This window comes from Lampris incognitus, chromosome 3 (genome assembly GCF_029633865.1).
Source record: "Lampris incognitus isolate fLamInc1 chromosome 3, fLamInc1.hap2, whole genome shotgun sequence".
Taxonomy (NCBI): domain Eukaryota; kingdom Metazoa; phylum Chordata; class Actinopteri; order Lampriformes; family Lampridae; genus Lampris; species Lampris incognitus.
This window is the reverse complement of record NC_079213.1, coordinates 33,611,855-33,638,211: the sequence shown is the minus strand read 5'-3', so window position 1 is coordinate 33,638,211 and position 26,357 is coordinate 33,611,855. Positions and strand designations below refer to the sequence as shown.

The 26,357-nt window shown below is 45.7% G+C and overlaps 1 protein-coding gene and 1 long non-coding RNA gene across 2 annotated transcripts in view; both read right to left on the bottom strand.

Annotated features, from left to right (window-relative positions):
- The window catches only part of abcc9 (ATP-binding cassette, sub-family C (CFTR/MRP), member 9), a 157,664-nt gene extending 151,712 nt beyond the window's left edge, over window positions 1-5,952 (bottom strand). Inside the window, exon 1 of the mRNA XM_056275655.1 lies at window positions 5,803-5,952. Coding sequence (XP_056131630.1) covers window positions 5,803-5,950 — 148 coding nt within the window. The 5' untranslated portion in view covers window positions 5,951-5,952. The remainder of the gene's footprint in view (window positions 1-5,802) is intronic.
- A 5-nt stretch (window positions 5,953-5,957) lies between these two features.
- Window positions 5,958-23,730, bottom strand: LOC130108983 (uncharacterized). The gene is made up of 3 exons (XR_008809955.1): window positions 23,598-23,730; window positions 10,558-10,656; window positions 5,958-5,976 (listed from the first exon to the last, which is right to left on the bottom strand). It is a non-coding gene; the product is annotated as an uncharacterized LOC130108983 (long non-coding RNA).
- Window positions 23,731-26,357: the final 2,627 nt, after the last annotated feature.

Sequence of the window (26,357 nt, the reverse complement as noted above, 5' to 3'; positions counted from 1 at the left end):
ATTTAGAGTCATCTTCATTGGGGCCGTAAACATTTATCAAAGTTAAGGTTTCAGATAATAACCTACCCTGGACTATAATATACCTCCCTGCAGGGTCCTTAACTACATGCTGTACCCGTAATGGAACCGATTTATGAATTAGTATCATAACCCCTCTAGCATGAGTGGTGTAAGGAGCAGACAACACTTGACCCTGCCATCGTCTTGCTATTTTGGGAACGTCCTCATCCACCATGTGTGTTTCTTGTAAAAAAAACGATTTTTGATTTCAAGGATTTTATCCTGCTCATTACCTGCTTCACCTTTGTGAGTTTGATCAAACCCCTACAATTCCACGAAGTAAATTTAACCTTGCAACTCTCTGACATTGATTCCGGTATGTTATATTAGGAACCGTAGTGAAGAAGTACTTTGACAAACCACACCCACTGATGAAAGAATAAATAATAAAATGAAACCACAAAAACCCACCCTCAACCCCATACGAACCTAAAGTCCATGAACTCTGGACATCCCCTCCCATCCCACGTTTAACTACCGCTAAAACGAGTTTCTCTAACTTTTCTTTTCTTCTCGCTCTAGCTCGCTATCTTACTCTTTCTAAATACTAATCACACATAACATCATTAATGAACTGTTCATTGCTTGCAACATGTAGGCATATATAAAATTAACCATCCGAGCACATACACAAACCTGGAACCCGTGCATGCAGACTGGAAGACGAGGAGAGGGAAAAGTCTGTAGCCTGGTCACAAGAGTCCGCGATGCATTGGGCCTTCCGTCCACCGACAGGCGCACAAACCGATGATGACTCTCTCTGTCCCTTAGGTCTAGGCCTACTTGGATGTGGCCATGTCATTTCGGCTGGTGCTTGGACATTGTCTCTCATTCAGGGTTAAGTGCATTCCACAAAAGCTGAATAGTCTAGCTATAAACCAGACTCCGTCCTGTCCAGGTAGAAAAATAAAGCCTAAACAAAAAGAAAATGGCGACAGCCCGAACACGTAGCTACATCTTTCGTGTAAATGGAAATAAAATAAAATAAAGTGAGCTTAATAGCCTACTGCATCAGTCCTTATCCGAGGGATTGAATAAACCGCTCCACTTCTGCTGGGGTTTGAAAGGTGTGGGGTCTCTCGTCGTGTGTTACCAGGAGCCGGGCTGGAAAGATGATTCTGTGCTTGTGGATCCCCTGGTCTCTCAGCTTCTTCCGGACCTGGTCGTAGTCGCGCTGCAGCTTGTGCACCCCAGCAGAGAGGTCGATGTGAAAACGGACCGGCGTGTTCTTGTAAAGGACCTGTCCCTTGGTTTTGGCTGCCTTTAGTACTCGCTCCCTGTCCTTAAAGTTCATGAACCTCATGATCAATGTCCTTGGACGACCCGTGCGAGAGTCTACCGGAGCGCCGATTCTATGAGCCCGCTCCACTACCAAGCCCTCCCGCGTATCCATGTTCAGAGCCTCCGGCAACCACTTCTCCAAAAATGCAGGTGCATCCTGGCCCTCTTCTTTCTCCGGTAGGCCCACCAACCTTACGTTATGTCGCCGACTCCTGCATTCCAAGTCCTCCATTTTGTCAGTAAGGCTTTTGACGGTGCTTTCCAGCGTGCTAACTCGGGGTGTTAGCTTCTTAACGTCATCCTCCACGTCAGAAATCCGTTGCTCGGCCTGTTCCATGCGGCCCGTGCATTCCTGTATTTGTTTCTTTACATCCGCAATTGTCGCTTGCACTCCATCAATTTTCTTGTAAAGTCCACTTTTCAAAGACTGTATGGCTTTCATGATATCTAGGTTGCTATTCTTATCTGTGTCTAACATTTCGTCATCTTCCTCGTGGTCGTCTCCTTCGTTAGCCATATTTTCAACCTGCATGGCGTCGCTAACCTTCTCAGCCTTCTCCTCGTGTCGCGATTTCCTTTTCTCCTTCTCTTTTTCTCTCTTTGCCTTTTCTTTCGGGTTTTCCCTGACATTTTAGTTCTGGGTACTCTTATACACGTATTGCGTGACTTTAGACAAGATTCGGATTAGTATTGTAGGATTAATTTACACGGTAGCTGCAGAGCTTGAGATGTGCGACCCCCTAGTCCCTCGCCATAACCGGAAGTCCCCTACAGACACAATTGGCCGTGTCTGCGGGGTGGAAAGCCGAATGTGGGTACGTGTCCTGGTCGCCGCACTACCGCCTCCTCTGGTCTGGGCGGGGGGGGGTACTGAGGGGGAATATCACGATCCTGCCACGTGCTACGTCCCCCTGGTGAAACTCCTCACTGTCAGGTGAAAAGGAGCGTCTGGCGACTCCACATGTAATAGGAGGGGAGGCATGTGGTAGTCTGCAGCCCTCCCCGGATCGGCAGAGGGGGTGGAGCAGCGACCGGGGCGGCTTGGAAGAGTGGGGTAATTGGCCGAATACAATTGGGGAGAAAAAGGGAGAAAAACAACACACCTCCAATCATTTGGCTGGTAGGTTCACTTTTGAAAAGGAAACTGTTTGGGGCCAACCAAATGCACTAGCAGACCTCCTCTATGACGTAGCTCAGCCCCGGCAGCAACGTGTAGGTAGCAGCTGGGTGACTGTCTGTCCCTGTTACTCAGCTGCATGAAGTCTGGTATGGGAGGAGCTCTGCTAGCGTCATTATTGAAAGTAATCAAGGTTTTATATTTTGAAATCAAGGATAATTTGCTAAAGATAATTCTGGAAATCATTTCATTGACCAGCCCTGTTGACAAGCGTGCCAAAAATGAAAACACAGCCTCCAATCTGAGTGTGTAGGGACCAAACTTGTTGACAACAGTACCCACATTTCCCACAACAGTTCCAAATGTGTACCACGAGCACATGGTCAGACACCTCCCAGTTCTGAGAAGAGCACCTGAAATGAGCTCACAAACTGCCCCTGTGATCACAGCAAGGTGAGTCAGGTCATCTGGACACAACGCTTATTGGGAGAAACACACACCCTCAAGTCACTCGTCTGAGAGCCTCGAGTGATGAAACCTTTCTCTCAATAAACGTTGTGTTCAGAAGAGCTGATTCGCCTTTCTGTGATTTCCTCACCTGGGTTATTGAGCATGCATAAAGACATGTCCCTATGCAAATTTTTACCCCTGCCAAGGGGTAAAAAGAGCACTTTTCCCTGCTAGACAGAAAGTACACCTTTTCTGAGGTCTAAACTTCAACACCTTTGAATGCATTATAAATTAATTATGAATAACATTATGAATCCATCTTCTTTTTGTAAAAATGTAAGAATGGGAGCCTCTGACACTGTTTGCAAATTCCAATTGTTCATGAAAACCGGCATATCACATGCATCCCGGGGGCCTTACTTTCACGGAGCATTCTAACTTACAGTGACCTTGGCCAGGGATATGTGCTCAGGCCAACCAGAATCCCCAGCAGTTCCTCCTCAACACAGAGCACAAAGTCTACAAGTTGTAGTGAAGAAGATTGTTATATCGATTATTAGATGAAAACAGCAACTGCAATATTGTGTTCACTGTGTTTGATTCTGGTGGTAAAAGGACAGCTGAGCCACAAACCAACCATCCATCCATCCATCAGTTCTGTGTAGGTTTTTCAGATCATTGTCCCAACAATATGGAGGTAAGCAGAGCAGCTCAGTTGTCCCTGTCACCAAGCAAACTCATCGCACTCTTCCATAGCATCATCTACAGCTTCCATAGCATCATCTGCCTCTTCCGTAGCATCATCTACAGCTTCCATAGCATCATCTACCTCTTCCCTAGCATCATCTACAGCTTCCATAGCATCATCTGCCTCTTCCGTAGCATCATCTACAGCTTCCATAGCATCATCTACCTCTTCCATAGCATCATCTACAGCTTCCATAGCATCATCTACCTCTTCTACTGCATCATCTACCACTTCCATAGCATCATCTACCTCTTCTACTGCATCATCTACCACTTCCATAGCATCATCTACCTCTTCTATAGCATCATCTACCTCTTCCACTGCATCATCTACCTCTTCCATAGCATCATCTACCTCTTCCACTGCATCATCTACAGCTTCCATAGCACCATCTACCACTTCCATAGCACTATCTACCTCTTCCACTGCATCATCTACCTCTTCCATAGCATCATCTACCACTTCCACTGCATCATCTACAGCTTCCATAGCACCGTCTACCTCTTCCATCGCATCATCTACCTCTTCCATAGCATCATCTACCACTTCCATAGCATCATCTACCTCTTCTACTGCATCATCTACCACTTCCATAGCATCATCTACCTCTTCTACTGCATCATCTACCACTTCCATAGCATCATCTACCTCTTCTATAGCATCATCTACCACTTCCATAGCATCATCTACCTCTTCTATAGCATCATCTACCTCTTCCACTGCATCATCTACCTCTTCCATAGCATCATCTACCTCTTCCACTGCATCATCTACAGCTTCCATAGCACCATCTACCACTTCCATAGCACTATCTACCTCTTCCACTGCATCATCTACCTCTTCCATAGCATCATCTACCACTTCCACTGCATCATCTACAGCTTCCATAGCACCGTCTACCTCTTCCATCGCATCATCTACCTCTTCCATAGCATCATCTACCACTTCCATAGCATCATCTACCTCTTCTACTGCATCATCTACTACTTCCATAGCATCATCTACCTCTTCTACTGCATCATCTACCACTTCCATAGCATCATGTACCTCTTCTATAGCATCATCTACCACTTCCATAGCATCATCTACCTCTTCTATAGCATCATCTACCTCTTCCACTGCATCATCTACCTCTTCCATAGCATCATCTACCTCTTCCACTGCATCATCTACAGCTTCCATAGCACCATCTACCACTTCCATAGCACTATCTACCTCTTCCACTGCATCATCTACCTCTTCCATAGCATCATCTACCACTTCCACTGCATCATCTACCTCTTCCACTGCATCATCTACAGCTTCCATAGCACCATCTACCACTTCCATAGCACTATCTACCTCTTCCACTGCATCATCTACCTCTTCCATAGCATCATCTACCACTTCCACTGCATCATCTACAGCTTCCATAGCACCGTCTACCTCTTCCATCGCATCATCTACCTCTTCCATAGCATCATCTACCACTCCCATAGCATCATCTGCAGCTTCCATAGCATCATCTACCACTTCCATCGCATCATCTACCTCTTCCACTGCATCATCTACCTCTTCCATAGCATCATTTACCTCTTCCATAGCAACATCTACAGCTTCCATAACATTATCTACCTCATCCACTGCATCATCTACCTCTTCCATAGCATCATCTACCACTTCCATAGCAGAGCAGGGATGATGACATGCTCTCTGAATGCCCCAGGTCTGAATATCCTTCACATTAATAGGTGAGGTTTTGTCACAAAGACTAACCTGAAAAACTTGAGCTCAGCAGTCGCTCCTGTAATCATACTTTGCTATGGTAGAGAGGTTTGAGTACCTCATAGACTTTGAGAGCTATGCTCATGGAAACCTTGTGATCCTAGTAGAGTCATCAAGGCATGTTAGTCTCAGACTAGGGGCTGGAAAAATCGGGATTCAGCAAGACCATTGTGATTACCCCCAAAATACAACAATAAACCTGGTGTGTTTCCATTCTTTCACGTATGTAGCTAGCTAGCTAGCTTGCTAGATAGATAGATAGATAGATAGATAGATAGATAGATAGATAGATAGATAGATAGATAGATAGATAGATAGATAGATAGATAGATAGATAGATAGATAGATATTGTGTGTGTGGGTGTCTTTGTCCATCACCTACCAATGAAGAGGATGGGGAAGGTGATGAAGAGCAGGAAGACATGGGGAACAAGATTGAGCGCATCCACAAAACAGCTGTTGTTCAGCACGCCGTTAGCCACACTATAGGCTTTCGTTGTGTTGTACTCGCCGCAGAATGACCAAGCCATACTGCCCCCCTCTGGTACTCACAAGCCTGGGGGGAGGGAGGAAAGAAAATAATGAAGATTTATCAATAGTAATGACTCTTGTTACAATAATGAAAACATCTGAATTGGATCACACAAGTATGTGGGAGAAACCTGCTACCCTGCACAGCTCTGTCAGTGGTCAACCAGATGGTCTGTTTAGAGTAAAAAGCCCTGGTGACGTGAGTGAGAATAAAAGCACCAGTGTATTAAATGGAGTCCGACAACCAAACATCCAACCAACATCACAAACAAGTTATACGAATAATATGCATTATTTTCTTTTACAGTTACACACAGCTAGATATTTGTTAGAATATTTAAGGCTCTTCCAAACATCCAAAGAAAGTTGAATCAGTTCATCTGGACACAACGTTTATTGACTGACACGTTTCATCACTCATCTAAGTGACCTCGTCGGTCTCAACTGACTGCAGGTGTCCCCACCCTTATAAGCAATACAGTGGATTAACGACCGAAACCAACGATCGGTTTCATATAAAAATATGGGTGTGACCATTAACTAGAGTTAAAATGGGTGTGTGTGCTATTCACAGAGGATTGGGGAATAGTTGCAATCACAGCATTGTAAGATGGAGACAGATGTACTCTTACCCCCCCCCCCCCGGTTCAGGGATGGTCGTTCCCTCTTCACATAGATGGCCTCTTTGACTCCGCGTCTAACCATCGTTCCTCCCTATCAAGGATGTGCACATCCTCATCCTTGAAAGAGTGGCTGTGATCAGTTCCACTAGCGGGATTTCCCTTGGCGTGACAGCAAAATTCAGACCCTTATCAAGCAGGTCTTTCTCCGCCTGGGTGAGTTGTAGGTCGGACAGATTCTTCTCCCACGTGTCCACATCGTCATCCTCTCTGTCTGTCGTCGAGGTCGCCATCCGTTGTCTGCCGATGTCTCTGGCGTGCAGCAAGTAGGTCGAACTTCTTTAGCTGCCTGGTTTTCGACTTTTCGTGTTGAGCTAGACGAGCCTTCTCCGTGAACTTGTGTTGAGCTAGAAAGTGGTCTCACCTTGACGTGACGTGAGTCTCTATTGGATCTGCTCCTCTTTGGCTTTCAAAGCATCAGCGATAAAATTAGTTTGTCTCAAATGTTCTTTCAACAGCTGGCTCTGTGCCTTCCGGAGGTTCTGGTTGGCTCGGTGGCACTTGACCGAAGATTTCATTCGCAGGCTCTTAGGTGTAATCCCGCTCTGTCTGCATCTGAGGCTGAATCTCAGGTGGTCCCTGTAGTTTGCCATTTTACGTTTAAAGCAATCCTCCCCGAAATGGGTCAAAATGTCTTTATTTGTGCTCAATAATCCAGGTGGGAAAATCAAAGAAGGTTGAATCCGTTCATCTGGATACAACGTTTATTGACAGATACCTTTCATCACTCCACTAAGTGTCCATTTTAGTCAACTGACTGAAATGACCCCCCCCCCCCCCGGTTCAGGGATGGTCGTTCCCTCTTCACATAGATGGCCTCTTTGACTCCCCGTCAAACCATCCTTCCTTCCTATCAAGGATGTACACATCCTCATCCTTGAAAGAGTTGCCACTGGCCTGTAGATGGTGTAGACTGTGGAGTCCTGGCCTGACGTGTTAGCGCTCCTGTGTTGGGCCATCCTCTTAGCCGGCGTCTGTTTAGTTTCCCCAATGTACAAGTCACGGCAATCCTCCTGGCACTTAACAAGTACACGTTATTGCTCAGTTTGTGCCGGGGACAGAGCCGGCCCAAGGCATAAGCGAACTAAGCGGTCGCTTAGAGCCCCCGCGCCAGCAGGGGGCCCCCAAGAGCGCTTGAAATGTCAAACACGTCAGGTTGATATATATATATATATGTGTGTGTGTGTGTGTGTGTGTGTGTGTGTGTGTGTGTATATATGTGTGTGTGTGTGTGTGTGTGTGTGTGTGTGTGTGTGTGTGTGAGATACACTACCGTTCAAAAGTTTGGGATCACATTGAAATGTCCATATTTTTGAAGGAAAAGCACTGTACTTTTCAATGAAGATAACTTTAAACTAGTCTTAACTTTAAAGAAATACACTCTATACATTGCTAATGTGGTAAATGACTATTCTAGCTGCAAATGTCTGGTTTTTGGTGCAATATCTACATAGGTGTATAGAGGCCCATTTCAAGCAACTATCACTCCAGTGTTCTAATGGTACAATGTGTTTGCTCATTGGCTCAGAAGGCTAATTGATGATTAGAAAACCCTTGTGCAATCATGTTCACACATCTGAAAACAGTTTAGCTCGTTACAGAAGCTACAAAACTGACCTTCCTTTGAGCAGATTGAGTTTCTGGAGCATCACATTTGTGGGGTCAATTAAACGCTCAAAATGGCCAGAAAAAGAGAACTTTCATCTGAAACTCGACAGTCTATTCTTGTTCTTAGAAATGAAGGCTATTCCATGCGAGAAATTGCTAAGAAATTGAAGATTTCCTACACCGGTGTGTACTACTCCCTTCAGAGGACAGCACAAACAGGCTCTAACCAGAGTAGAAAAAGAAGTGGGAGGCTGCGTTGCACAACTGAGCAAGAAGATAAGTACATTAGAGTCTCTAGTTTGAGAAACAGACGCCTCACAGGTCCCCAACTGGCATCTTCATTAAATAGTACCCGCAGAACACCAGTGTCAACATCTACAGTGAAGAGGCGGCTGCGGGATTCTGGGCTTCAGGGCAGAGTGGCAAAGAAAAAGCCATATCTGAGACTGACCAATAAAAGAAAAAGATTAAGATGGGCAAAAGAACACAGACATTGGACAGAGGAAGACTGGAAAAAAGTGTTGTGGACGGATGAATCCAAGTTTGAGGTGTTTGGATCACAAAGAAGAACGTTTGTGAGACGCAGAACAAATGAAAAGATGCTGGAAGAATGCCTGACGCCATCTGTTAAGCATGGTGGAGGTAATGTGATGGTCTGGGGTTGCTTTGGTGCTGGTAAGGTGGGAGATTTGTACAGGGTAAAAGGGATTCTGAATAAGGAAGGCTATCGCTCCATTTTGCAACGCCATGCCATACCCAGTGGACAGCGCTTGATTGGAGCCAATTTCATCCTACAAAAGGACAATGACCCTAAACACACCTCCAAATTGTGCAAGAACTATTTAGAGCAGAAGCAGGCAGATGGTATTCTATCGGTAATGGAGTGGCCAGCGCAGTCACCAGATCTGAACCCCATTGAGCTGTTGTGGGAGCAGCTTGACCGTATGGTACGCAAGAAGTGCCCATCCAACCAATCCAACTTGTGGGAGCTGCTTCTGGAAGCGTGGGGTGCAATTTCTCCAGATTACCTCAACAAATTAACAGCTAGAATGCCAAAGGTCTGCAATGCTGTAATTGCTGCAAATGGAGGATTCTTTGACGAAAGCAAAGTTTGATGTAAAAAAAATCTTATTTCAAATACAAATCATTATTTCTAACCTTGTCAATGTCTTGACTCTATTTTCTATTCATTTCACAACATATGGTGGTGAATAAGTGTGACTTTTCATGGAAAACACGACATTGTTTGGGTGATCCCAAACTTTTGAACGGTAGTGTATATCATATCAGAAGTAAATATTTTGATATCATGTTGTTAACAGACTGACAAATTAATACTACGGGTTTAATAATTTCTGCTGCCTATGTCAGAGTCAGGTTCATGCGCATTATAACTGTAAGCAAGTACATCGCGACAGTATGTCACCTAGAAGGGTTTATCCGTCTAATTAAAATAGTTAACTTGTTCAGTAAATGCATTGTCTGCTGGTTTATGTTAAGACTTTCCAGCACAGTAGTAAGTCACGACAATGGTATGGTAACGATCAAGTATGGACAGAATATTATCGGTGGTGGGAGGTGAGTTTAGCGGGGGAGGGGGCAAATCAAAATCTGCCTAAGGCCCCATAAAGCCTTGGGCCGGCTCTGGCCGGGGGACCCGATCCTTGGGGTGGAACCAATTTCTGGCGCAGCGTGTTTGGGGGTTTGAAAGCAACTGAGACGCGGTGTTTGGGAGAGACAGGCCCCTGGTTAAGTGTGGTTATCCTAACTGGGCGCCCAGACAGTGCACCACCCAATGGAAGAGAGGGGAAGGACAACAGCTGCCTAAGCGTGAACCAGTGGTGACTGATTCCTCTTGTGGCGGGAGTGTCGGAACAGTTGGGACGCGTATTGTGTAGTCCGCAGACGGACCCTTCTCATCCGAGGAACAGTGGACATTCACCGTCAGTCACGGACATTCGCGTCTGTAGGGCTGGCCCGCTTGGTCAGGTCCAACCAATCATTGTTATTCTGCCCTATAGCTGAAGCTGTAAAAGTTGGGGCGTTAGTAGATCATGGTAGATTCAGCAGTAGGGTAGGTAGGTCAGTACACTAAGGTAACTTGGCTGGATCTAAACGCAGTAACTTCAGTATCTTCCAGATAAATGTCCCTTTAACCCAACATTTCGAGTCAAGAAAGACGAGTCGCCCTCCTGCAGGAACTATCTAAAGGGTCTCTCCAGCAGGGCAAGGGGTTATTTCCCTCGGCACACGTCTGGTCCCGTGTTGCAGCCGCATTCAGAACAGAAAGACCTCAGCAGACCAGCAGAACCGCTTACCTGCGCTCAGGAGAGAATAGCGTTCTCAGCCTACTGGCGTCCTGTCATTCCTCGTCGGTTATCTGGACTTTTCTTTCTTCCCTATATTTTGGGGGGAAACTATATGGAAACGGAGAGACAGGGAGAGAGAGAGAGAGAGAGAGAGAGAGAGAGAGAGAGAATATAGAAGAGGAATAGGGGAGAAAAGCGGATATATTTTTAGCCCCACCAAGTGCATCAGCTGCCCCCTCCCCCCCACCCCCTCCCTCCTATCGGATTTCCATGTGGGACGGCTTGTCTGTCGCTCCCACACTGAAATGCCACTTCTCCTGGTTCACTAGCCTACATTTAGATTGATGACGCGACTGCCGACCGTCTAGAGTACATATTTTATATATATTTAATTAAAAAAACAATAATAACAGAAAAAAACACCCAACAGCCTGTTTATTTATGACTCTTAGATTTGTAATGGGATCGAGTTGGCCTCGAGTCGGTCTTTATTGATGGCGTTGTTCCTGTTAATTAGGCTTATACAGGTGTTGTGCCAAAAACCACACCACAGGTGCCAAAAACTGATCGCCGTCCGCGGGAGCGCGCAGCCAGTTAAAGCTGTATCAGCCCGTGTGCGTGTGTTTATACACTACCGTTCAAAAGTTTGGGATCACCCAAACAATGTCGTGTTTTCCATGAAAAGTCACACTTATTCACCACCATATGTTGTGAAATGAATAGAAAATAGAGTCAAGACATTGACAAGGTTAGAAATAATGATTTGTATTTGAAATAAGATTTTTTTTACATCAAACTTTGCTTTCGTCAAAGAATCCTCCATTTGCAGCAATTACAGCATTGCAGACCTTTGGCATTCTAGCTGTTAATTTGTTGAGGTAATCTGGAGAAATTGCACCCCACGCTTCCAGAAGCAGCTCCCACAAGTTGGATTGGTTGGATGGGCACTTCTTTGAGCAGATTGAGTTTCTGGAGCATCACATTTGTGGGGTCAATTAAACGCTCAAAATGGCCAGAAAAAGAGAACTTTCATCTGAAACTCGACAGTCTATTCTTGTTCTTAGAAATGAAGGCTATTCCATGCGAGAAATTGCTAAGAAATTGAAGATTTCCTACACCGGTGTGTACTACTCCCTTCAGAGGACAGCACAAACAGGCTCTAACAGGTACTATTTAATGAAGATGCCAGTTGGGGACCTGTGAGGCGTCTGTTTCTCAAACTAGAGACTCTAATGTACTTATCTTCTTGCTCAGTTGTGCAACGTGGCCTCCCACTTCTTTTTCTACTCTGGTTAGAGCCTGTTTGTGCTGTCCTCTGAAGGGAGTAGTACACACCGGTGTAGGAAATCTTCAATTTCTTAGCAATTTCTCGCATGGAATAGCCTTCATTTCTAAGAACAAGAATAGACTGTCGAGTTTCAGATGAAAGTTCTCTTTTTCTGGCCATTTTGAGCGTTTAATTGACCCCACAAATGTGATGCTCCAGAAACTCAATCTGCTCAAAGAAGTGCCCATCCAACCAATCTAACTTGTGGGAGCTGCTTCTGGAAGCGTGGGGTGCAATTTCTCCAGATTACCTCAACAAATTAACAGCTAGAATGCCAAAGGTCTGCAATGCTGTAATTGCTGCAAATGGAGGATTCTTTGACGAAAGCAAAGTTTGATGTAAAAAAAATCTTATTTCAAATACAAATCATTATTTCTAACCTTGTCAATGTCTTGACTCTATTTTCTATTCATTTCACAACATATGGTGGTGAATAAGTGTGACTTTTCATGGAAAACACAAAATTGTTTGGGTGATCCCAAACTTTTGAACGGTAGTGTATATACTATATATACACAGAACTTTGCTTAAGGGACTCCAGTGAACAGGGCTAGTGGCATTTGAACACTTGGTTGAGAGGGACTACTCTTAAATTCTTGGTAAGAAGTAATTTCATCATGCCAAAAAGTACAGAAACCAGGCTTGACCTCAGAAAGAAGATAGTGGATGCTCATCTTAAGGGGGGAGGCTATACTCTCAGAAAGAAGATAGTGGATGCTCATCTTAAGGGGGGAGGCTATACTCTCAGAAAGAAGATAATGGATGCTCATCTTACGGGGGGAGGCTATACTCTCAGAAAGAAGATAGTGGATGCTCATCTTAAGGGAGGAGGCTATACTCTCAGAAAGAAGATAGTGGATGCTCATCTTAAGGGGGAAGGCTATACTGCCATTTCCAAGCATTTCACAGTGTCTAGAACAACTGTATGTTGCATCATTGCAAAGCACAAGGGGGCAAACTGTGTTAGAAACAAACCCTGGGGCTGGTCCAAAGTACAAGATTTCAAAAACTTTGGAGAGGAAAATACTCAGAGATGTCAACAACAATCCCCGGATCTCTGCCAAGATCTTCTGGACTGGATGTTTCAAGGAAGACTGTTGTGAGGGCTCTTCATCGTGGTGGGCTTCGAGGTCACCGTCCAAGAAAAACTCCATTGCTCACACAGTGGCACATCAGAGCCAGACTGAAGTTTGCCCGTGAACATTTGAGACATGGGCATAAGTTTTGGAAGTCTGTCCTTTGGTCTGATGAGACTAAACTTGAGCTGTTTGGGCACATGGATGTTGAGTTTTGGAAATCTGTCCTTTGGTCTGATGAGACTGAACTTGAGCTGTTTGGGCACATGGGTGATGCTTTTGTTTGGCAAAGGAAGGGAGAGGCCTTCAACCCTAAAAACACAGTTGCCCCAGTTAAACATGGTGGTGGGGGCATCATGCTGTGGGGCTGTTTTGCTGCTTCAGGCACAGGGAACCTTGTTGGGGTGCATGGGATCATGAAGAAAGAAGATTATGGTGACATTTTGAAGGATCATGTAAGGAAATCTGCTGCCAGTCTAGCTTTAGGTCGCTGCTGGGTCTTCCAGCAAGACAATGACCCGAAGCATACATCCAAGTTGGTCCAAAACTTTTTGAAGGACACCAAAGTCAAGGTCCTGGAGTGGCCCTCTCAGAGCCCAGATCCCAATCCTATTGAGGATCTGTGGTGGGAGCTCAAGGTCCATGCTGGAAAACCAGGCAATCTGGATGAGCTGGAACAGTTTGCCATGGAAGAATGGGCTGAGATCCCTCAAGAGACATGTGCCAGCCTAGTTAGGAACTACCATAAGAGGTTGTTGTCAGTTGTGAGTCAGAAAGGTTATTGACTATTAATTGTCAGAGGGCTAATAATTTTGGCCTTGTCGTTTTTGTTTTTTCTTGTTTCAGTTCAGCACATCAGTAAAATATCTTAATCAAGCTTAGTGGAGATTTTGTCTTCGTTCTTTTGGAAGCACTTAAACTATAAACACGTTTGGTTATGGTCGTTTCCATGGAAACGTTTTTAAAAAAATTGGAAACCAGTGTTGTATGTGTGTGTGTGTGTGTGTATACACACACACACACACACATATATATATACACTACCGTTCAAAAGTTTGGGATCACCCAAACAATTTTGTGTTTTCCATGAAAAGTCACACATATTCACCACCATATGTTGTGAAATGAATAGAAAACAGAGTCAAGACATTGACAAGGTTAGAAATAATGATTTGTATTTGAAATAAATTTTTTTTTACATCAAACTTTGCTTTCGTCAAAGAATCCTCCATTTGCAGCAATTACAGCATTGCAGACCTTTGGCATTCTAGCTGTTAATTTGTTGAGGTAATCTGGAGAAATTGCACCCCACGCTTCCAGAAGCAGCTCCCACAAGTTGGATTGGTTGGATGGGCACTTCTTTGAGCAGATTGAGTTTCTGGAGCATCACATTTGTGGGGTCAATTAAACGCTCAAAATGGCCAGAAAAAGAGAACTTTCATCTGAAACTCGACAGTCTATTCTTGTTCTTAGAAATGAAGGCTATTCCATGCGAGAAATTGCTAAGAAATTGAAGATTTCCTACACCGGTGTGTACTACTCCCTTCAGAGGACAGCACAAACAGGCTCTAACCAGAGTAGAAAAAGAAGTGGGAGGCCGCGTTGCACAACTGAGCAAGAAGATAAGTACATTAGAGTCTCTAGTTTTTAAGAAACAGACGCCTCACAGGTCCCCAACTGGCATCTTCATTAAATAGTACCTGTTAGAGCCTGTTTGTGCTGTCCTCTGAAGGGAGTAGTACACACCGGTGTAGGAAATCTTCAATTTCGTAGCAATTTCTCGCATGGAATAGCCTTCATTTCTAAGAACAAGAATAGACTGTCGAGTTTCAGATGAAAGTTCTCTTTTTCTGGCCATTTTGAGCGTTTAATTGACCCCACAAATGTGATGCTCCAGAAACTCAATCTGCTCAAAGAAGTGCCCATCCAACCAATCTAACTTGTGGGAGCTGCTTCTGGAAGCGTGGGGTGCAATTTCTCCAGATTACCTTAACAAATTAACAGCTAGAATGCCAAAGGTCTGCAATGCTGTAATTGCTGCAAATGGAGGATTCTTTGACGAAAGCAAAGTTTGATGTAAAAAAAATCTTATTTCAAATACAAATCATTATTTCTAACCTTGTCAATGTCTTGACTCTATTTTCTATTCATTTCACAACATATGGTGGTGAATAAGTGTGACTTTTCATGGAAAACACGAAATTGTTTGGGTGATCCCAAACTTTTGAACGGTAGTGTATATATATATATATATATACACACACACACACACACACACACATATATATACACACACACACACACACATATATACACACACACACACACACACACACACACACACACACACACACACACACACACACACACACACACACACACAGGGAGTGGATGAAATGAAATGGAATAAAGTAGGGAGGTCGGTGCAAAAAAAAGGATGCTCGGGATGCCCACCCCAGGAATGGACTCACTGATAATCAGCTGGGGTCCAGAGAAGCAAGAGAATTTACATATGAGATAACAGGCTGCCATCTTTTGTAGAGCTTAGCAGCGGAGCCTCTTAAAGAATACTTCCAACTTCTCTAACGGGAGACATGACATTAAATCCTTTAACCAGGGGGTAGCGGAAGGTGGATTTGGGCTTTTCCACCGTAGCAGAAGGCGTCTACGGGCAATGAGTGAGGCAAAGGCAACATCAGAATTTTCCTTGGTAAGACTGGTCTGCATAGGGAGAAGCCCTCAAAATTACACTGGATCCCTGCCCATCCCAAAGATGGCTATAAAGGGGCAGGGATCCAGTGTAATTTTGAGGGCTTCTCCTATCATCGTAAAGAAAAGGGACCAGAACTCAACTAATGTTGGACAGGAGAAAAACATATGACTATGATCCGCAGGTATCACTCACGCTTGGGAACAGCCTACAAAGCTTAGCTTCTGTAAAATGAACCCTATGCAAGACCTTAAACGGGAACATGAGGATGTAGAATTGACCCTGGCTAGTGCCCTCTCCCACCATGCATCTGTCACATCACGGTCTAGCTCCTGTTCCCAACTACCCCTCACCCCCGCTAGAGAAGTCAAGTCCGAGGATGATATAAGGTCATGTAAAACTGAGATCCTGCCATGTGGCATGGGGAGAGGAAGTACCTTAGAGACAAGAGAGCCTACTGGAAGCTGAGGGAAAGATGTGAAATGTGTGCGAGCGTAATTACGAGCTTGAAGATACTGGAACGAGTGAGATTGAGGTAAACTGTACTTTAAGCAGAGATAATTGAAAGTGTTGAACGAGCCCTTTAAATATAAATCTGAGAAATGGGCCAGGCCTCTCTCTCTCCACAGACTGAAAGCTGTATCTGAATTAGAGGGAGGAAACAAGTGGTTATTACAAACGGGGCTGCATGGAGTGGGGGCAGAAAGTTTGAAATGTCGCCTTAATTGTCTTCAAATTTTCAAAGTAGAGATTTGTAGTAGAGACAATTGGATTTCTAATGTATTGAAGACAGCATGAAGCCAGAGGGGCACAGACCAAAGCCCTCGGAGATGAAGGACGGGAGGAGTTATCCTCCATTATGCACCAATCGAGGTTGGGAGAGTTACACCAGGCATGCATTTTTTGAAGGTTGACCGCCCAGCAATAAAATAGAAGGTTAGGCAATGCAAGGCCCCCGTCCCGTTTAGCCCTCTGCACCACCGATCTATGAGCCCTCTGACTCCTGCCAGCCCAAACAAACTGTGAAATTGCTTTGTCTAACATTCGAATAAATGATTTTGGCAAACATATGGGAAGGGACTGGAAAAGAAACAAGAGTGTGGAAAAGCTAAGGGTTTTGCTTGATTTCACAAAGGGGGCTAATAACTTTGACCTTCACTGTAGCTGTCTCACTAGCTGGTCAGTTCTGCTAAACTGGGCTGCTTCCAACTGTATCACGCTACCCACCCTTACAAAGATTGTTTCCACCGTGAAACCTACAACCTGCCCCATGACATTGTCCCTACTGCCCTCCTGAAGGATGTCTTTGACATAGCCGGTCCAGGCATTCTTTCCATTGTTAACAGCCCCTGGCCACTGGTACCATTCCAACCTGGTTCAAGCCCCTCCTGAAAAAATAAAATCAACTTATCCTACCTTACCTAGTAACTATAGACCTATTTCTAACCTTCCCTTCCTGTCAAAGGTTCTCAAACGGGTTATTCTCAGTCAACTGCTGCCCCACCTCCTCTAAAACAACTTCTTAGAGCGATTTCAGCCAGGTTTTACGGCGTATCATAGCACAGAAACTGCCTCGCTGAAACTGTAGAACGACCCGCTCCTCTCTAGCCACTCCGGTGACTGCGTCATTCTAATGCTTACTGACCTCAGCACGGCGTTCGATACTGTCGATCACGACATTTTAGTACACCGTCTCATCATCCCCAAATCATGAAATACATTGGCTTATCATAAGAAGCATAATTATATTTTTGCTGCTGTTGTTTAATCTGAATAATAATGCGTAGCACACTTCTCTAGCAAGCTCTTGTACTGATTCATAAAAATCAGTAGGCCTACATGTCTTTGATGAGTGACGTCATCAGATTTAATCATTTGTCAGTGTGCCATATAGGGGAAATATCTCTAATGACAACCTAATCACACCATTTGAGACAATCTGCATAACTGGTTACTGTGAGTTGGTACACCTTGTGATTCTGGTTTGACTTTTGGGCCCAAAAATGTTGAGAACCACGGCATAAGGATACAGTGTGCAACATGTACAACCAAGACTACAACCTGAGACTGTCTGCCATACATATAGCTGGGAAGGATGTCTAACGTCACTGTGAATAGACTGAATCCCCATGACATCACGGTAACGATAACAGCCACTTCCAGGTAGACAGCTGGCAGTTGATTTGAATTGCAGAGGTATGTGAAAAAGGCCGTAACTGTAACGTTTAAGGATATTTAGCTGAACTCGGTGACGTCTCTGCTGGGCTTATTTTATATACTGTGAGTCATGGTTGTGTGGTCTGGGTCATCAAGGCTCACCTGTTCCCCCTTCCCTGATTGCCCCTGCTTTTCTCACCTGTTCCCCATTCCCTGATTGCCCCTGCTTTGCTCACCTGTTCCCCCTTCCCTGATTGCCCCTGCTTTGCTCACCTGTTCCCCCTTCCCTAATTGCCCCTGCTTTTCTCACCTGTTCCCCATTCCCCTATTGTCCCTGCTTTTCTCACCTGTTCCCCCTTCCCTGATTGCCCCTGCTTTGCTCACCTGTTCCCCATTCCCCGATTGCCCCTGCTTTGCTCACTTGTTCCCCCTTCCCTGATTGCCCCTGCTTTTCTCACCTGTTCCCCATTCCCTGATTGGCATTTCTGTTGCTGCCCTGCCCTGCTCACCTGCACCCTATTTACCTGATTGGCTCCCCAGTCGGATTGTCATGTTGACTTTTGGTAGCCGGAAGTTTGTTTGTTTTATTTAAACATTGTTCGAGCCCAGTCTGCATCTGGGTCCTCAGTTTCTGCTCCTAGTGTGACGCTGCGTTGCTTTGCACGCGTCTTTGATAAACCAGATCTAGTACATCTGATCTACCTACCCCTCACTGCTGGTCGGACTAACCGCTGGTTTTGGGGAAACTCAGGCTGTCATTTTATGTAGTCTGTGGCCCAACAGGTAAACCAGGTCTCCAACCTGACGTTAAAGTATCATCATTAATGAGATATGAGAGCATCAGACGTGCATTTCGGATGAACGAGATGTATACCCTTTGACTTGACATCACGAGAAAGGAAATCACTCAGCAGGCTGCTGCCAGATGTAGAATTCATCTTACACACCAGTGTCATTTCATGCAACAGGGCATGAAAGGCTGCAAGGAAAAGTGAAACGGATTCAACACTTTTCAGATGCTGGATCCAGAGCTGTCTCTAAGTGTGTTTGCTCTTTGCAGATAGAAATCTGAAAAACCCAAAACCTTCTCCACTCTTTAACGTTACCAGGCACCCCCATATACACAGTGATGTGCAGTCAGGGGAGGCAGTGCCTCACCCAGGATAATAAGGGGGGGGTGAAACTTCATGATAGTCACAAATTTTTTTAATTTATTTTAACTTTAATTTGTTAAGATTATTGTAAAAATAATGTAAAAAATCATGTAAAACTTGTTGTTTATCAACAAAAGGCATGCCCTATTCAGGATGGCTTGCTCCCAGAGCTAGCATCTGTGAATGCAGGCTGCTGAGGCAGTCTGCTCGTGCCTCTCTGGCACCAATAACGATAGTTCCCTGCCTACCAGCCATGCACCTCACTGCACGCTACTGCATATGCAACATGACTCGAGCATTTCCTCTTTAGTTGGGAGTGTATCTGTTGCTCCTCACTCCCGCTTGCTCCACACGATTAAATTGTATGCATGTGATGCAGGGACTTTCTACCCGGAAGTTACTGTAAACAAACATTGTGATTGGTTCTATATGTTCATGTGTTGGCTAAACAGGCCCTTCAGCCTGATATCTAACGTTGTCTCATCTGAGTGACGCAAACTATGAACATAAAGGCAGCTTATTATCGTTGTTATTATTGTTATTATTATTACAGATCCATGACCCTAACCCGGAACCCAGTCACTGGGGATGTGCAAGCCAGTGCATCCTTAGTGCCAGGCCAAAGCCGGGATAAATAGGGAGGGTTGCGTCAGGTAGGGCATCCGATGTAAAACCTTCGCCAAATCAAATATGCAGATCATAAATCAGATTTCCATACCGGATCGGTCGAGGCCCGGGTTACCAACGACCGCCACCAGTACTGCGGGCCAGCAGAAACGATGCTACTGTTGGGTGAAGGGGAGGGGGAAGGCAAGTCCAGAGGCAGCGGGAGAGCAGGAAGGGTAGGAGTGAGGAGGTGGAAGTAGGAACTTTATGATGGAGGGAAGGGAGGTAGCTCTATTGTGTGTACGAGAGGTCAGGTGGAAGGGGAGTAAGGCCAGAAGCATCGGAGGAGGGTTCAAACTCTTCTACCATGGTGTGGACGGGAAGAGAAATGGGGGAGGGGTAATCCTGAGGGAAGAGTATGTCAAAAGTGTGATTGAGGTGAAGAGTTTCAGACAGAGTGATGAGTATGAAGCTGGAGATCGAAGGTGTATTGCTGAATGTTATCAGGGCATATGCCCCACAAGTTGGGGATGAGATGGAAGAGAAAGAAGAATTCTGGAGTGAGTTGGCTGAAGTGGTGGAGAGGATACCCAAGGAGGAGAGAGTGGAAGAAGAGATTGGTGAAAAAGAAGTGGGATAGTCAGAGAGATGAAGAAAGTAGACAGGAGTACAAGGAGATGCAGCATAAGGTAAAGAGGGAGGTGGCGAAGGAAAAGACACTAAGGAAGGAGAAGAGGACTTGTACCGATTGGCTAGACGGAGGAACCGAGCTGGGAAGGATGTGGCGCAGGTTAGGGTGATGAAGGATGGCGATGGCTATGTGCTGTCAACCAACTACAGGGGACCATCCACCCACACTGCAGGGAACCATCAACTGGCTGACGGCCTAAATGGGTTTTACTGCAGGTTTGAAAAGCAAACTTTCACACCCCTCACCCTCTCCGGCCACAACACACAACCAACTGTACTCCCCGCAAGCCAATATCCCTTCCCTACCAAACCCCCAACCACACTCTGGATCTGTGTTGAAGCTGTGCACCAGCTCTTCCAGAGACAGAAGACCGGGAAGGCACCGGGCCCAGATGGGGTGTCCCCCTCCTGTCTTAGTCTGCGTTGACCAGCTGGCCCCCATTTTCACACTGATCTTCAGCAGATGGCTGGAGCTGTGTGAAGTCCCCTCCTGCTTCAAGAGCTCCACTATCATCCTGTCCCCAAGAGACCCCGTATCACAGGATTAAATGACTACAAGCCCCATTGCCCTAATGTCTGCAGTCATGAAGTCCTTCGAGAGACTGGTGTTAGTCCACCTGAAGGAAACCACAGGCCCCTTGCTCAATCAACTGAAGTTTGCCTACAAAGCAAACAGACCAGTGGATGATGCAGATTAAAACAAGCCAGTAAATTGTCGGTGTACCATGGCAGGGTCTGCCTAACATCTTGCCGTTTGTTCTGCAGAACAAAGTCCATTACTTTAATGGCCTTAATGGTCAGAACCTGCTTTTTAGTCTTTCTCCAAAAACATGCAGGCTAGTTGTCTTATTTCATCAGTACATGCTGTGTTATGTATGGTATACTATATATTTCAGATAAGTCATTTTGAGTTAATATAAAGGAAAATCCAACCCAGGGTTTGTCTATACATTTTTGTTTGGTGGTTTGCTTAGAGCGATTGGCTACTTACTAGCCTTAACTTTTGTAAATGAGCTCAGAAAACGGTCCTATCGGTCATTGTTAATGTTAGCCTTGCCCTGTGATGGCCTGGCGGCCTGTCCAGGGTGTCTCCCCACCTGCCGCCCAGTGACTGCCTGGATAGGCTCCAGCATCCCGCGACTCTACCAAGGACAGGTGGCTTGGATAATGGATGGATGGATGCTGGCCTACTTCACTATAAAGTTTCTGCAAAAATAGGACACTGACCATCAAGTTATGTGTATGCATGTAGCCTATTAATTTATGTTTTAGCCTATTATTCATAGAATATTAATGCATATAAAAAAAGTCCCACATGCTGTGCATGCACATTAACAACACATTTGGCCACCTCTAGATATCCGTTTGCCTCCCCTGGGCCACCCCAGTTAAAAATTCCTGGAACTGCCACTGTTTGGGGATGCTCCCCTTAGACAATTTTACCATTTTAAATTAAAAAATATGCAATTTCCCATTTCGGACCATTATTATTACCCTATCTGTGTGCAAAAGTTGGAAAAGCCAGAGCAGATAAGAAATAAACAACACCCAAACAGCTTAAAGACCACACTTGCTGCAGAAGTCCACTGGGGAGCAACTGCAGCCATTAGATCTGGGGAAATCCCTTAGTTAGCTTTGTTGCTCTCCAAATTGATTTTACATTCGTTCGTCTTGGGTGGTGCCCAAAAGGGCGTGGGTGCTGCGTCTGGGCCTTGTAACGGTAGGGCTCATCCTGCAGCTAAGTCAAGTAGTTACCCTTACCTCCTATACATTCAGCTAACGTTACATTAAAGCAGCCAAAAGACCTCCCCAGCTCAGCGTCCAGGCTGCAGCCGGAAGTGCGGGGGGGATGTTTGGGGGGCTTAGCCCCCTTCACCTTTCCCAGCAGGGGGGAAACAACGGACGAGACTTTTCTTGGTCGTGAGAAGCCGCAGCGTTTATTAACTGACACGCTGTGGCCTGTAACTGTACCGCCAGACTGACAACTGACCGCTGATCCTTTCCTCTGCCCCGCTCGCGCTCACCGTCACTTATCTGCCGCGCTCTCGCGCTCGCTCCGCCACGCGCTCGCTCCACCACGCGCTCGCTGCGCGCACACATTACGCGCCGCCCTATTCCTTAAAGGAGCTACGCTAGTGGCGTAGGTGTCGTCTGAAGACGGAGTAGAGGGAGGATTGTGGATTTGATGCGCTAGCCCATCGCTCAAAACAATTCCACCATAGCACAGGGTGTCGTCGCGCTCGCGCAGTGCGCGAGTGAAGATTATTAGTAGCCCATTAATATTAATGATCGTGTGACATTCTAGCAGTGGCGCGAGGGGAAGCACGGTCATGAGGATAGTTGCAAAAGAGACCATTTCTTTATTCTATACATCGAACCCATCTTCACCAGGGGAAACAGTACAGTAATACTGGATATGGTGACGTAACCGTCCTGCCTGATTACGCTAATAACGTTTGGCCACAACTGTGATTATTGGGTGAGCAGAAACGATACCGCTTCACCAGGCTGCGCGCTCCCGCGGGCGGCGAGCAAGTTTTGGCACAACACGTGCGGCGTGGTGACAGGTGGGAGAAGGTAAACACTTTACATGTAGAAACGCTTTACATGTAGAAACACTTCACTTAACCCAGTTTGTCGTAAAACACGGAAGGAATTCAGCCTCACTCCGACTTCTGTGTTAGAACGCGTATGGATCAAGAAAAGGACTGGACTGCACCGAGAAGTGCCCTTTTTAGGGTTCTTGCATCAAAAACCACGTTTCCGTTTTACTAATGTTTATATATATATATATATATATATATATATATATATATATATATATATATATATATATATATATATATATATATATATATATATAGCTGATAGCGATCCATTTTGTAGACGTAGGTTATGATTCACACACGTGTATCGACTTGGTCTGCTGTACAACGTCAACACAATGTGCGCCTGGGGGAATTTAGGCTACGAATGCAGTGATCTGGAGAGATGCTGAGAAGAAAAGGTGTGCTGGGCACGACCTGCATTTCTTCTTGAGGTACTGGGTGGAAGACGGACGGGTTGTTTACGTGGTTCGCGGTGCGGGGAAACCGGCATCGCGTCGGCACACAGCGCCGCGCCGCGCCACGCTGCACGTCGGCTTCAGAATACAAAGCGGCGCGTCCTCCTCCACACCGCCAGGCAGTAAGGCATTCGTGTTCATGGCTGTTTTGTTTATTATTATTAGGTATTAGCATAAAGCACCGAGCTAGAGCTGGACTAGGCCCGTACTGTCTAGCCCGACCGAAACAAGGATAAGACACGAGATACCCTCTCGGAACACTCACGCGTCTGCTGGCGTCCGCTGGCAGGTGGTAGAGCTACACTGGCCGCTGCGTCCTGGTCCCACGGCTGCTGCCCTGCCCTCATTGGTTCCGTCGGTGGAGGGAAATGCAGAGAGAGAGCGAGATGCTCGTCCGGTCCGGCGCGTTCCGTCAGTAGACACGCAGCATCACAGAGGTACTGCGGCGCTCATCCACGGGGGGGGAGAGAGAGAGGGGGGGGGCTGGCTGGCTTTGTTTCCCGCAGAAATGTCACAGAAGAGTGACTAAAACCTGGAATGTACGTCAGGATTAGGACCCCGTACTAGATCTCAGCTGCAGCGCCACTCTGGGATTGCGTTACTACTACTGCGCTGTTCTCCACCTCCTGATGATCCGCAGCAGGCGCACTTTCACCACATACACTCCGAGTACTTCATACAGTACTACTGCGATATATTACTATGTAGCAAATCTGCTACTGCAGTTATACTTCATATAGATTAGTGCTAATACTTCATAAAGTAGTACTGTGACATGACTTGCATGTAGCAAATGTACAACTAGTACTGCTTCATATAGTACTACTATGACATGACTATTGTCACAAAACTACTACTACTTTATGTAGCACTATATGATATGGTAGAAAATGTACTACTACTTCATATAGTACTACTATGATATGATTACTATGTGGCAAATGTACTACTGCTACTACCTTATATAGTACTATTATGATATAATTACTATGTGACAAATCTGCTATTGCTGCTATACTTCATATAGGTACACAGTACTAGTTCACACAGTAGTACTGTGATATGACTAGCATGTAACAAATGTACAACTAGTACTACTTCATATAGTACTACTATGATATGATTATCATGTGTCAAATTTACTACTATTACTACCTCATTTAGTACTATAATGATCTGATTACTGTGTAGCAAATCTGCTACTGCTGTTATACTTCATGCAGGTTAGCACTAGTACTTCATATAGTAGTACAGTGATATGGCTAGCATGTAGCAAATGTACAAGTAGTACTACTTCATTTAGTACTATTATGACATGTATACTGTCACAAAACTACTGCTACTTTATGTAGCACTACTATGATATGGTAACAAATACAGTACTACTACCATTTCATATAGTACTACTATGATATGACTGTTATTACTACGACTATTATGATATTGTAGTGAATTCAGGGGGCAGCCCGGGTACCGCCACAGCCGGGACGCGAACCCGTATCTCCCGCACCGCGGGCGCCAACGTTAACCAGTCGACTAAAGAATCCGACCCATTAGCCAAGGGCTAGCGTGTCTACTTATGGCTAGCGTGTCTACCTGTCAACCACATGCACAGAACTGTCGACAAACTTCCACCTTCACCGACCAGCAAACGGGTGAGAAGCGTCAGGTTGTACATATCAAGTTCCGTCCACACTTCCGTCCGTCCGCTCGTCCTCATACTTGGGGACGTAACGTGATGTGTACAGCGTGAAACGTTTCTCCCGTTGCTGGTAGGTGCAGGTGAGAGTTTGTCGACAGTTCTGTGCACGTCGTGTACATTTATCCATGGTAAATCCTGCAGGCATCGCGGAAAAAAAGGCCATTGTTAATAGCACGCGCCAACAAACAGGAAACTGGTGTGACCGCTGCAGCAGAAACCGGAAGTCACTGGACTACAGTTACGCACAGAGCCGGTTTTGCTATCTGGGATGGTACTATTATGATTTGATCACTTTGTGCCAAATGTACTTCTAATACACTTTGCAACAACTGAACGTGTGTTGTGTGTATTGCTGACTGTCTTGTGGTCAGTTTGGATAAAGTATGGCCTAACGAGCGGTAAATTAATACCTTCCGGTGGAGGGTTACGAGGTCCCGAGGTTCGAATGTCCCGTGATTCGTCATCAGCCGGCAACTCGCAGTGGACAGGGAAGGCTCACTGAGAGGACAGTGGCGGTGACACGGCAGCACGAAGGCTTGTTCGAGAGGGACTCGAACTTACGACCAGACAACAAAACAAGAATGAATGCGATCAACTGCTTTGGGTGGGGTGGCAAAACATGGGGAAAAGAGGAGTAACCTGGCTGCATGAATTCACCTGAGTGTCATCTTTAGTTGGAAAACTTTATTCCAGATGTTTCCAATGTGACGTATTACACTTCTCACTGACAGCTCGGTGTGCACGTCACACAAGTGGACCGCACACACTGACACTCAGAGAGAGAGGGGGGGGGGTCCCCGCCTCCCGCCCTGTCAGGGTCGCTGGGACACTCCTCTGTCCTTCTAACCCTGCCGGGGTACTCTTCCTCCCTCCCGACACCACGCTCCTCCTCTGTGACGTCAGCATGGTGACTGATCAGCAGCTACTGTGTGCAGACTGGGGGCGCACAGGGTTGCCGTAGGAAAGGGGAGACGGAGGAGGACCTGCAGAAAGGGGAGACAGAGGAGGACCTGCAGAGTAAAGGCTGTGCTGTCAAGAGACCCTGACACCCACCCCCGCCTCCTCACCACACGGGACCGTACGAGCATCTCAGAGAAGCACAACGTACACAATCCCAGTTGATAACAGACGGTTTCCTATTAGATGAAGACAAACTACCAGTCCTACCAGAGAGCTGCAGGTCAGCAGCAGTCTGTGTTGCTGGGGGGGGGGTCACCTGGGGGGGGCACCTGCGGGGGGGGTCACCTGACACATCTTACTGCTGTTATATTGGATGACAGGTCATTTGTTTCATTTTCTCGAAGTTTCTTGTTTGCAATGGTG